The sequence below is a fragment of the Zootermopsis nevadensis genome, unplaced genomic scaffold (assembly GCF_977971745.1).
Source record: "Zootermopsis nevadensis isolate Lab colony 2312 unplaced genomic scaffold, Znev_1.0 Znev_ptg000061l, whole genome shotgun sequence".
NCBI lineage: Eukaryota > Metazoa > Arthropoda > Insecta > Blattodea > Termopsidae > Zootermopsis > Zootermopsis nevadensis.
Genome location: NW_028259192.1, coordinates 7,932,749 through 7,946,136, shown reverse-complemented (window position 1 = coordinate 7,946,136; position 13,388 = coordinate 7,932,749). Strand labels below are relative to the sequence as shown.

Below are 13,388 nucleotides of genomic sequence, written 5' to 3'. Positions count from 1 at the left end.
ACAAAGTTTCTTTTAATAATACTGTATAAAAATTGATGTAAAACATCAGAACAAAGTGATAAGTAAACTGTACCACTTAACATTTTGCACGTTGTAACCAAACAGTCAGTTCATGCCAACTCAACAAATGTGTTTTCTACTTTAATGAAACTTGGTTTGATTAGAGGCTGCTATGAGCCAGTAAAATAGGAAAATACTGTGCCCAGTAACACAAATAGTTTGAGGACACAGGCTGTTCCTCACTTGGATACTTGTATCTCCAAGACTAATAAGCATATGTCTATGAAGTTTGGTTCATATGTAATGCGTAAAAGAACACACTTAATTGTGTAATTAAATGTCTCATTTTCCAAATATATTAAAAAGCACACTTTGCAAATCTGTATTAAGAATACATACAACTTCCAGTCATGTAACAAATGTTGAGCAAACAATAACTCCATTAAAATGTGAAGTGGTAACAGTCACTGTTTCCTCACATACAGTAGGGTACCGCATATACGGCAGGTTAGGGACCAGACCTCCGCCGAAAAGCGAAAATCGGATCTTTGCCTTTTTTCAATTGCAAATACATATCAAAGCCTAATAAGATGTTTACACTATCATATAGTAAGTGCACAATAGCGCTAGACCTAAGAAAACGATATGAAAGTAAAATGAATATCAGTAGTAGCTGTAAACAGACTGAATCAGCGATGAGAAAATGGCGCTGGACGCACTTCTCTGACTCAGCTGTTGAGCATGTGGGGCATATGCACACAATTGAAAAGCGCCGTATTAGCGGATCGCCAAAAAGCTGGGCCCTACTCTACTGTGTAAATTTCAGTATCATGCCAGGAAAGTTTCAGATGACAGGACAACAAAAGGAAATTTCTTCCCCATGGTCAATTACACTAGCTGTGCTCATCATTGTCTCCCTGCATGAACAGTGCATGGCCCAATTTGGAAGCTTTTACATCATGAAGATGTTGCGTTGTTAGTGATGAGTAAATGCCTGTTGTCATAGTAAGAAGGACTTTCAACATAACAAGCACATTTTATACTCTTCAGAAGATTCAGTATGTCAAAACGCTGGATAGAAAAATGAGAAAGATATTGAACTTGAATCATGGAGCTGCATCACAGTACAAGAAAAATAAAAATGTTACCAATTGTGTAAATCATAACAATGTTGAAATTGCTGCAGAGCAGTAATTCTTTGCTGTCAATCATGGCAAAAATCAGTGTGATGCTGTACGTGGCATAACAAAATGGTAGGCAGCCAGAGAAAGTCCTCAGTGTCCTAATGACAAGCAAACACTGACAGCCAACGACTTTTATCAATTTACACAAGAAAACACTTCAGTAGATGTCACAGTAAAAGGGCTAAAGGAACGTTTCAGTAATTGCACATTCAAACAGCCTCTACGGAAAGATACAGAAGACCATAACTGAAGAAACTGATGGTCAATGGATGATTAAAATCTAGCACATTTATGCAACTATTAAGAAAATTCTATATAAGCCGTTATATGCTTACCTAAGTAGCCTTTGTTTCTGCTTCATTGATAATGACTTCAAGAGTTCTATTTCAGACTTTTTTGATTCCTCATCTTCATTTTCACTTGGAATAAGGTCCTCAAAACAAACAGTACATGCACTTGTTACATCTTTATTTTAGTCACAGACCATAATAGAAAGTCATGTCAACACAATCATAATCTGGATGCATCAGGATTATTTATTACACATGAACTGACGCTCTCATCCCGGAATGAGCGTCTGTCACGATCATCTCGGCTTACATTCCTCCAGTGTATTTTATAGCACCGAGATGTTGAGTTTCTGAAGCTAATGAGTTTGGGTTTCATACTGCACTCTAATTCCAAATGTGCCAAACATTTACAAAACTTGACAGAAGCTATAAACAAAACATTTTAATTACGTATCTTACCTGATCTCTAGAGAATCTCATCTGCTGTGGAATACTAAGAGCACTCCTCTTCATAGCAAGACCGTCCTCTCTCATTTGTTGGACAAGAATCAATGGATCCAATGAATCACCTGCCTGGTCAGAACTTGATGCCTGATTATACATTGGGCATTCCTTATCTGCAAACAGAAACATTCTTACTTATACCAACAATTGCAAAGTTTCTGCCAAGACTTCAGAAAAACTGCAGTAATTTTTCTCACTCATATCTACTGGTATGACAGGTGACTGTACCTGTCTCAGTATTCCAATATGGAACAAACTGTTTCATAGATGGCTCTTCCACAGAGTTACAGATGTCTTAGCCCGGCAGACACAATCCTAAAAGCTTTGGGAGGACATTGAATGAATACTCTCATTATCAGTGAAATGTAGAAATTTATTAACCCTTCAGCGTGGAGTGCCGAACATCGCTCGTCATGACGTAGTCATCCCATGGCGTGGAGTGCCGAGCACTGCTCGCATAATGCGCGCTAAGACTTCTCCTTCTTCGTAGCGACTGACCTTGTATTTTATGTATTCTGGATCCAGTAGCCATGTTGAGAAAAATGCTGGCTATCGATAGATATATAACGTGACTCTGACAGATCGATTTTACCAGTGTTTTTCGACTTTGAAATATAGATCGATTTTTGAACTCAACTGCATTCAGCCTCTGCTTTGTGGCTCTCTCTAGGGAAGACAAATGGAGTAATATATTTAAGGTTTCGACGGCTGTGTAGGACACATTCCAACCTTTCTAACGGTATATGATGTCAACGACCTTAGTCAATGCATTCTCTGTTCTCCCCTTGGTAAGAACAGAATTCTATAGTACATATCTGCCGTCAGTCAGCCGTGAATATGGCTTCGAGTAGCAGGCCTTTTTTGTCTCCTCAAGACATTGCTAGAAATGTAGACGAACCTCTCACTGATTCCGAAAGTAGCGTGTTCAATTCAGATGATGAATCAAGTGTAATCGATGATTTACCTGTTCGTGAATTTCTTACATGTGACGAATCTGAAAATGAATACAATGACGGTGAACAAAGTGGGAGCAGTTTACCGAGTGTGGCACGTCCTACTGCTTTTACATGGGAGAACATGAACCTCTCACTTTTAAGGTAAATTTTTTACCTTTCTATAAAGCATAGTGTGTTGTGAACATTTTGTTCAAAGTTTCACTAAAATTCATCAATTATTAGGGAAGTTGTGCCCATATAAGTAAAATGATGCACTTTCAGCTCAAAATTAAATCCCCAAGCAGAAACTCCTCCCACAGCACGGTATAGACTTGGGATTTAAATGCTCCCACGCTGAAGGGTTAATCGACTCCAGACACCATCTTATAAAGACACTGCCATAGCACATCACTGATAACCCAGTATAACACACAGGTCCTCCTCTATCAATACTTTGATGATCTAACAACTGATCTACATAAAAGTAGGTGTCCCATGCAATGATGTCTTCTCACATGATCAGCCACGTGAGTTGTGATCACAACTCCATTCTCATGAGCAAGACTTCGCTGCAATAAGTTGCAATGAGAACTTCAGATCTTATACAGGTAACACACTAATCCTAAAACTATTCAACACAATGACTGGCTTATATTACAGTCATTACAGCAAAGTCCACAAAGATCGGTCTGAAAATCACTGCTATATCCATTACATCAGAATTCTGAAATCCTCCAGTCCATTACCCAAAAAATGTGACAAGACAGCGAGTCACGTATGGACAGACCCATATTGTTCCTTCCTCATGACAGAACCCAAGAACATCAAAAAAACAGCCATTATAGAGGACCCAAAAGTGATGTGGTGGTGACACCCCACATGATCAGATGGTACTCAGGATGGATGAGTGGCTCAAGCTATAGAGTTTGTGCAGCTGTTACTGGCCCTCTGTGGTATCCTGTGTTCCTGAAGTATTTGGTTTGAAGATGCTAGGCTTATAAAGTAGCTTCCTACCATTGTGTAGTCAAACTGTATCTGGTAGCCCTGTATGACCAAACAACAAAGCACAGCAGAGCCATAGGTCTTCTGCTAATCCTTTCATCATTCTTCTATTACGTGACTAATCTCACCTATGAACAAAGCCCCATACTCACAAGTAACCTCCAGTAGCTTTAAGACCAAGGCTGTCATGATAAGATGGATGTAGTATCACACCAGTATTTTGCCATTGTGGCTGGACAGATTCTGCACAAATGATAAAATGCAGTGCTGAAGGGTTTGTTTGGATGCTATTTCATTGAGCCAGTCCCTGTTGTGGCAGAATATTATGCAGAGAACCTGCTTTCCTTGGAAGTTCTTCTCTGGTAAGCTAGCTCAGTAAGAAGGTTTATGTTGCTTGACCTAAGTATCAAGGTTCAGATGATGCCAAAGTTCTGGGGCAGATGGTGATGCAACACAGCAGCCATTCAAGTACTTCCTGTAGTTTGTGCCCAAGAACCGACTCTGACTCTGTAAATGTCAACGTCCAGCCAGGAATGGCGGATGACCTCCTTCTTCCCACTCTATTGTAAACTGAATCTTTGTAGGAATTCTGTTTAGGTGCACGAGAAAGTTATGGAGCTCCACTGCATCATGCAGTCAGACAACAAAGGCATTGCCCACAAACCTTAACTAACCCCACCTGTGCCTCAGAATGTGTTATACAGTTGTTGGCTATGAAGTTTGATAGTTGAAGACTCCATGCCCATTCCATCTTCCTGTTCACAGAACCAACCATCAAACAGAAAGTATATCAAAATGATCACTAGGTGGCTCATAACATCTTTGCTAAAGTGTTGGTCCAATATTTCCTTCAGAGAAACCTGGGCGAAGAGTGATACAGTACCGCTTCAAAGCTGAACACTGGTGAACTGACAGTCTTCAATGAGGTGAAGTGCCTGAAGGTTCTGCATGGTGTCAACACCCAAGAGGACAATCAATAATATCAAGAAATCACCATGAATGCCAATCATCAGCTAAACTCTCATAAGAAACACATATTCTGACATCACAGAGTGCCTAAACATTAAGCCTGCCTCCATACCTGTATTAATGTGACCCCATTTGTGACACTTGATGCACCGTACATTGCGAACTTGGATGCCAAATGGTTGATCCCTGATTTCTGAATCACCTTTGCAGTAACTGAAACATGGAGAATATTTACATTTAACATACTACCAAATACATCTCAGAGCCGGGATAGCTCAGTCAGTATAGTGACTAGCTACGGTCTGGACGACTGGGGTTCGATCCCCGACGGGGGCAGAGGATTTTTCCTCTAGCCTCTGCGTCCAGACCGGCTCTGGGGCCCACCCAGCCTCCTCTACAATGGGTACCGGGATCCTTTCCCGGGGGTAAAGCCGGCCGGGGCGCGATGCTGACCACTCACCCCCATCTAGTGCCGAGGTCAGGAAAAAGTAGGAGCTATACCTCCACTCCCCCAATGCGCCTACATGGCGTGTAGTGGGACAAACTTACCAAATACATCTCTCCACAGATTAATTTTCCAAATACAGAAGTACCTGTCAAGCTTCTTCTTCAGAGCATGGGCAACCCAGCTCTTTGATCTATGATCTACAGTTAAGGGAATTATGTACTTAATTTGGGTTGCAAACATGTTAGTCTTACACTTCTTACCTCCCCTCTCAAGCTGCTGGTGTATTTCAGCAGTCTGAAGTGCACAGTAAAATATTATGATCATAACAGACAAGCGGGGGGAGGACATCAACACATTTCATAAAAAATGGCCAAGAAGGAAAATTAAAACAGAAAACATGATTTTGACTAGTGTGTAATTCGAAGATTGATTAAAAAACCTCACGCTACAAAAGGTGAGTGTCCTGCTTTATAATCGTTAACTGCACACATGAAAATGATTAATTTCAGTGGTGGAAAGTGGAATCTTTGCAATATAATTAAATATTTAGGCCTCTGGTGGAAAAATATCAGAAAAGAAATGTTCCAATCAAAATTGACGTAATTCATGCAGCAAGACCGGCACATTTGAGAAACAAGCTGTTGCAGAATTCAGGGGCACCATATCCATACACTCCTGCCTGGAGTGATGGTAAGAATGCAGGTCTACATGCATCCGTCTAAATTTTAATATCTGTGAAATATGTCTAAAAATGAAGTAAATTCAAACCTTCTGCCAAATTCGGTAATATTAGTGGACAATGCAGCTTATCATAAAGTACAAATGAATCTGGCTCCAACTCCTTCATCTTGAAAAGCTAAGATCAACTGGCTTTCAGATCATGGCATTCCTTTCAGTGTTTGATTGTGTCAGCCTGAATTATATTATTTAATTAAATTACATAAGCCACAATTCAAGAAGCTCAAAATTGACACTCCACTTGCCAAACAAGGCTAATCTTAATCTGACTGAATTGATATGAGTGTCAGTTAAATCATGTGTAGCCAGAAAGGATGTCGGTTTACATCTAGATCATGCTACGAAACTACCTGAGGAAAAGTTCAACATCATCACGAAGGAAGAACACAGCTCGAGGTGCAACAATTCACATCAGTTGAACAGAATTACTTGCAGCTGGAACCTATTTTCTGACATTTCAGAACAAATTGTACTTGATTTACAAAACAACAGTGATAACTGCAATTGCAGCAATAGTCAGGAAGTAGCAGAAAACATGGTGAATTAAATGGAATAACAAGTTTGAGTAAAATTTTCACCAGCCATTAATGGTATTTCAATCCATACTTATATTTTTGTGCATAGCATTAGATAGCAAACCTTCCCCTATGTGCACCACTACCACTAATAAACAGCATTGTTACCCTTCCTCTTGAGCATCTTACTGCTCGTGTCCTAACAAACATGTTATACATCACACCATGTAGCTGTATGGAGGAGTGGAGGTATAAATCCATGCATTAACATTGGTGAAGCTTCTCTCCACACACTTCACGTCGTACTCCTGAGAAAGGTTGCCAGGTACCCAATGGGTAGAAATATGAGTGGGCCCCATTATCAGCCTGGATGTCATAGCAAGGAGAAATATCTCAGACCATACATGAAATTTAATCCATTGCCTAGACCAAAGTCTAGTCAATTTCTAGAAATTTCAATTGCATGCATTTTGTTCTCCATCAGACTTCACCAGGCAAAAATCATAACGCATGCACTATATTCACAATTCTGAATATCCTCCAGGTGATACAGACAACTGTTATAAAGAAAGAGACATGAATGCACAAAGATACCTACAACGAACAAGTAAAATAATTAAGGTCCGGTGAACTTCCAAATCTCTTAACTTCTATGTTAGGAATAAGCTTAAGAAATATACATACTCCTCTCTTGGTGCATTAAATTTTCGCTGCCATTCAAATTTATATTCTGGTTCATCATCTTCTCTTTCTCGTTCCTTCTTCGTACCAGGTGGTGGCTCATACATGAAATTTACACTCAGCTTATCCTTACTTTCTTTACTCAGTATTGCCCTAGAAAAGAATTACACTGATTAGTCTCTGCAACTGCTGCATATTTACTTCTTCCTGCTGTGAACCATGTTTGTTACTGTCTATCAAAAAATTCTTAATTTTTAAATATAAATTCAGCAATAGCTTCCCTACACAGTGATAAAATGCATTAAGTACAGAAAACGGTTTTTGAACAGCCTTACTGATTGGTGGGAACATAAACCTGCAGCTGAATGAAGGCTGTGTTTACAGGTAAGCTATTAGCCCTACAAACCATTCAATTTACCAAATGAATTGTGTTAGGAACGTATGCCACAAACCCCAAATTTAATGACTTGTTAGAAAAGAATGTTAATGTTGCAATAACCCAGACCGTTATTTTGGACACTGTCCGTCGTGTTCATTACTTCTTTGCTTTTTTAACAAATATCAAAAAAATGGACACAGACTAAAATAACAGTTCAGCTTATTGCAGGACACAGTCATCAAAAGCCTTTAGCATACATGTACAGTGGCAAATGATGAGTGTTGTCACAAATAATTCAAATATGCATTTTTGAAGAAAGTGTGTACAATGACCTTGAGCACTGAGCCGTAGAGATGTGGGATGGCATTGGGTTATGTTGACTTTCTACGCACCTTAAATTGTGAACAATAGCGCTACATTGTTTACCATTTCAGTCTCCATACTGGATGTGTCAAGACTGACAAAACATGTCAAAACAAAAAGCAACATTTTTTAGTTCATACCAAGAAATATTGTTTGTGAAGGGCAAGCAAGACCTCCTTTGTGGAATTATGAGCATCCTGATCTTAATCCAAAACTGCAAAAATTTGCTTGTTGCAAATGTATATCAACCATGAACAAAATTTCAAACACAGCATGGAGAAGCATCATAGTTGTTACCATTACCAGTTACTTTGGTACTGTTCTTTTAAAAACTAAACTGGATGCATAACAGATATGTATAGGAAAACAATCAGGAGCATGTGATGAAACCACTCAATCCTACACTGTGTTCTTATACCAGTACTATATGCAACAACCTGCAAACTGTTGCAGCCAATGCCATTTCAAGGACAATATTCACTACAATACTGACATCACTCATCACTACCGCTCACTACACAATGCTCAACACTCACTGCATCCTTGAACTTACCTGTTAATGTATGTATTAACTAAATCATAACCTTAGATACTATTTTCATGCCACTTCAACTTTAAACAAAGACAACACTCAAACTGACAATTACCTCACAATTTAATTTCTACCACATAGAAACTGTATTTACATATGTGCCAAACTTACGAATGATGAAGAATCACACAATGTCTTTGCATATTACATAAATATTTGAGTTATCTGGCTATTAAATACAATCTCATTAGGAAATAATAGGGAAAAAATTATAAAGTCCCTTAATTTTGACTCAATTAAACCTCTTATTTCGTTCATTACTGAAAATATCCCCTCTGGTAGCTTCCTGTCATGTACAACACGTGTCCTATGAATTCATACATCGGAACTATATTTACCACAGACCATGCAATTACAATCTATAACTTTCAGAGTGTGGAAAGTGCATTAAGAACATACTTATTTGTGTACAAATCTTGTTCCTTTTCATATTGAACTCTCAATTCTTCTTGCTTCTTTTTATAAGACTCTGCCTTCTGCTCTGCCATCCAGACCTATAAACAAAGCGTATGCAATAGTATCATTTGAATAAGACGATATTGTATGGTACTTCAACTTATTTCTATGAAGCTGAATGATCAACTCTGACAAGATATCCAAACACATCATTAATATTTTAAACCATTACCCTTTTTAAATTGTCTCTAGACGCAGGATGAAAGAATTTCTTGCACATATAATTATTGAAGCCTTTCCCCATTTTATAAAATTACTTTAGACCACAAGTTCTACCACTAACAATCACAAACGACCTATCGCCATCTTGAATTATATCGACCTTAAAATATCGAAAACCAAAGTAAATAATTACGAAAAAATAGTCACGGAGTATTTGATTAAGACTTACAAAACGTTCAGTGACCCATTCAGTTGGCACTGCGAATACCACATGCCACCTATTGTGAAACCACTAAACGATATGGCGGTAGCAGTAGGTACTAATTATCAGTCATTGCCAAAAACACAGCCGGTAACAACGTTAACTCAAGATAATTTTTATCACATTTCGCGGACACAGTTACAGATAATATGTAGCTCTACGTGAGATGATGTAACTCATGAAGAAATTCGTCTTCTACCAAAAATAATGTACTTAAATCATAAAAAAATGTTCTATTAAGTTTTTGAAATGTCCACCGCGTTCAGCGATGGATGCATTCACACTTTTCCTGTTTTCGTATTTGATGCAACCCAGTAAATATTTCCTGCGTCAAGGAAACGGTTCGCGAGACGAGACACGGTCGATTTGTTTGGCGTACAAGAATCGGGAATTGTACTCCTAAACTCATTGTTACGAGTTAAGTAAGAACGAGATGCAAGGTTATGTACGAGAATAAACACTCGTAGTTGTGAGAAAGACATCCTTGCACTTCGACTGTTGAAAGACAACTGACAGACTGGCTGGAGCAGGTTACAACACGACGCGACCTGCGTGTGCTCTTGAATAGTCACAGCGATATTGTGTGTTTTTTTATCCAATCGAATTGTAGCGAATTGCAACCATAAATAAATATTTTAACATGGTTTGTTGCAAAAATCAACTGATTAATGTTGTTTTGGTAAATACTCGTTCATTCCGAAAATCACACGAAATGCAGCATGTTGGTTAAATGCAGAGTTTCTGAATGATAAAATCAGACAGTACAATGAATATAACCACCACTGTTCTTATTATTTTGTACATTATACACCAACCAAGAAAATTTATCACGATCACATTAATGCCTGACGGAAAGGTTGCACTGCAGAACCTATAGAGTGTAAAGATGATTTAAAACATTTCCAACAAAACTTTAAGTCGCATCTGATACAAACCTATCCTTCCAGTGCCGCCAAGGTATCAGACGCCATTGCAGACTGGACTGAACACGCTTGAAATAAACAAAATGTCAACAGTTTGTTTTTAGGTTAGAACACTTGAACAAGATTTTGCTGTCCTAGTGTTCTGCATACCTGGTTTGAAAAATATCCTTCAAGTCTTCATGAAACATGTAGTTAGCACTCTACAGTATATAATAACAGCTCACACAGACCTACAGACACTTACATAATAGCAACAACATACGACAATGAACACTATTTGCCTACCGCGACCTACGCCACTTTTGGTTCAGTGGTTGCTACAAGTTGACGCTCTGAATTCTGTAAAGATACCCAGAAACGTAACCCAAACAAACGGGATACCATCTGTATTAACGTGAACAGATTTAAAGACGTAAACATTGTGTGTAACACATCTGAGGCAACTGTGTGGAAAAACGATGTGTATAGTTTGCACAATAGTTTTTGGCCGGTGGACAAGCTAGCGGAGCTGGCGGAAGGCCTAGTCTGTGTACCTGAGGTGGCACGGTCAGCGTATTTCTTTTGTTTGGGCGTTCAGTCCGAGACTCACTCCTAGCCTTCCCCTTGAAAATTCCACCGGCCAAAAACAACCGACGAAGTCTTCTTATACATTAAACACGAAGGGGTACCTGTATAAAAATGAAGGCCTCACCTTATTTTTGAAACACCTTTGTGCATCTAACAACGTAAATCAGCGAGCTGCTTCAGGTAGAGGAAAACACCTGGCTTTTATTCCGTAAGAACCGAGTTGGAATAGTACACGTGACACCATATTTCCTGACTGATATTTATCTTGGATTTCCTCAGTCATCCCAAGCGAATACCGGATCAGTATTATTAAAAATGATAAAACTGCATCCTGCTTAGCTGTATCAAATTGATTGTGCATAATAAAATTCGTAATTCATACACACAGTTAATTCAGCGTTTTGAATAAATTAAAAAATAAACGTCTCCTAGTGTGATAGTATTAATAAAACATCATAAACTTTCCACAAGTTATACGCTGGATATGAGGTACCTATTAAACCAGGGGTCTCCAAATTTGTACACAAACGAGCTATTGGTCAGTAAACTACGCTGGGTGGCCGGACTATGAATGTCAATTGTTCCTTTATCTAGGGGTTCAACACAAGCTACAGATGTAGGTTATTTTCGTGTCTAAAAGTAATATTATGAATTGGGTAAATTACGATTTTGCGGAAACTTACACAATATTTCCCATCTAACTTTTATTTTTACTGGATATGATGCGTAATCAGTCATAAATGGGACACAACTGCAATGAATATCAAGCACATTTACGGGTACTTCATTTGTCCCACTTTAATTCCTGTAAAACTTGACTGTTACGATTAGTAAGGAAAATTCTGTATACAAAGTTTTAAGACTTACTGCAAGCTCGCGGGCCGGATTAAATTACTCCATGGGATGTACTTTTGAGATCCGGGGTACAAGCAGTAACAGTATGTAACAAGGAATATGAACTGTTAAGGGGGGTTCACACGGAGTCGTGGACCAGGCGAGAACACTACTCTATTTGAGTGAGTCACACGACCTGCATAATCGACCTGCTTAATAACGCCCGTCTCCAGTTCCCACTTGACTTCGCAAATGCTTCTTCTCGCCTTCAGAGTCACGGTGTTTGAAAATGGCACACGACTGACTTGGTCGTGATCACTCCAACATGCCGGAGTGGTTACGACCATTGTCTTCAAGGTCGTATACTACCAACTGTGCAACGACCACTAGTTTCCACTCGGTAGTGAGCACGACCTCCGGTCCTCTTGGTCGTGTTCTCGCCCGGTCCACGACTCCGTGTGAACCCCCCTTTAGTCTTTCCTAACAATCTCGCTCTCACACACATTTGACGCTTAAATTGGCCAATGAAGGAGGTCACGCGGAGTCATCACCGAGGCAGGCGTGGGTTCCAATTGAACTCGGAGTCAGCGGCCTTCAAACCCTTCTTTCCAAACGAATGGGGATCTCATAAAAGCGCAGTTGAATATCTGATTCTCCTGTTCAGAGAATGGTAATTACCCCCCGCATCAGATAAGAAATTTTGAATATACCATTATTCCAGATTGCTAACTCAAATTTGATCGCGGGTCCATTTAAAATATATGACAAAAATCATATAATCTCGCAACATGAGATTTGAGATTATCACTAAAAATGTTTACCTAGGTTTTCTGGGTTGTAATAACTGAAAGATGAAACATGCAAATCCACACGGCGTCGCTACCCGAAAGACCAACATCAACATATAGCCCCGCGTTCAGCTCCTTCAAAAACTTGTGTAACTACACAGTTGTTAAAACTTTGGGTATTTAATATCAATTTATAAAAGCGTAACTGTAAACAGTTTAATACACAGCCCTACAGTTGTTTCCACTAAGATCGCGAAGTATAATGTAAACAAATAACACTAAAACAATACAGTCGAAATAATTATTTTCGTTGTCAGATCCTTTATTTGTAACGTCCTACAAAAAAATCATGTTTATGACCCGATAAAAAAATTATTACTGCTAATTTCTGTCCATCGGCTCGTGAAACGAATTCTACTTCTAAGTCATACAATATATGGACATATAATAATATTAACATACGTAACCTCGATTCAAAACGAGTCTAAGGTAGAAAGATTGTCCAGTGTGTTGTGTCGAATGCTGACTACCTCTTTCGACACTTGTCCTTGAAAGGTGTAGTAAAAATATCAATGAGGGGCGAAGATCGACCTTGTAAACCCTATTGTAGGCAGTAGGTACCTGGCTGATCGTTGGAATTGCCCGCGAAGAGTACGCAGAGGTCCGTCTCGAAGTTGATGGCATGGCAGGAGACGTTCTGGCGACACTGCTCCAAGCAGTCCTTGAGGAGCAAAACGCCGGCACTGGTGGCCATGATCTCGCTGGGCGCGCTGTATACGAAACCGGTCATCATCTC

The 13,388-nt window shown here is 39.2% G+C and overlaps 1 protein-coding gene across 4 annotated transcripts in view; it reads right to left on the bottom strand.

Annotated features, from left to right (window-relative positions):
• LOC110839686 (corepressor of RBPJ and splicing regulator-like) overlaps window positions 1-13,388 on the bottom strand; it is a 14,280-nt gene extending 892 nt beyond the window's left edge. Inside the window, exons 1-7 of one of the 4 annotated variants that reach the window (XM_087340402.1) lie at window positions 10,554-10,849; window positions 10,416-10,471; window positions 9,000-9,094; window positions 7,270-7,419; window positions 4,997-5,097; window positions 1,934-2,091; window positions 1,520-1,617 (exon numbers count right to left, since the gene is read on the bottom strand). In XM_087340402.1, the coding sequence (XP_087196528.1) occupies window positions 1,520-1,617; window positions 1,934-2,091; window positions 4,997-5,097; window positions 7,270-7,419; window positions 9,000-9,088 (596 nt within the window). In that variant the 5' untranslated portion in view covers window positions 9,089-9,094; window positions 10,416-10,471; window positions 10,554-10,849. Of the gene's footprint in view, window positions 1-1,519; window positions 1,618-1,933; window positions 2,092-4,996; window positions 5,098-7,269; window positions 7,420-8,999; window positions 9,095-9,228; window positions 9,387-10,415; window positions 10,472-10,553; window positions 10,850-13,213 lie in introns of those variants that run through there. The other 3 variants (XM_087340400.1, XM_087340401.1, XM_087340399.1) reach the window with 3 other exon arrangements.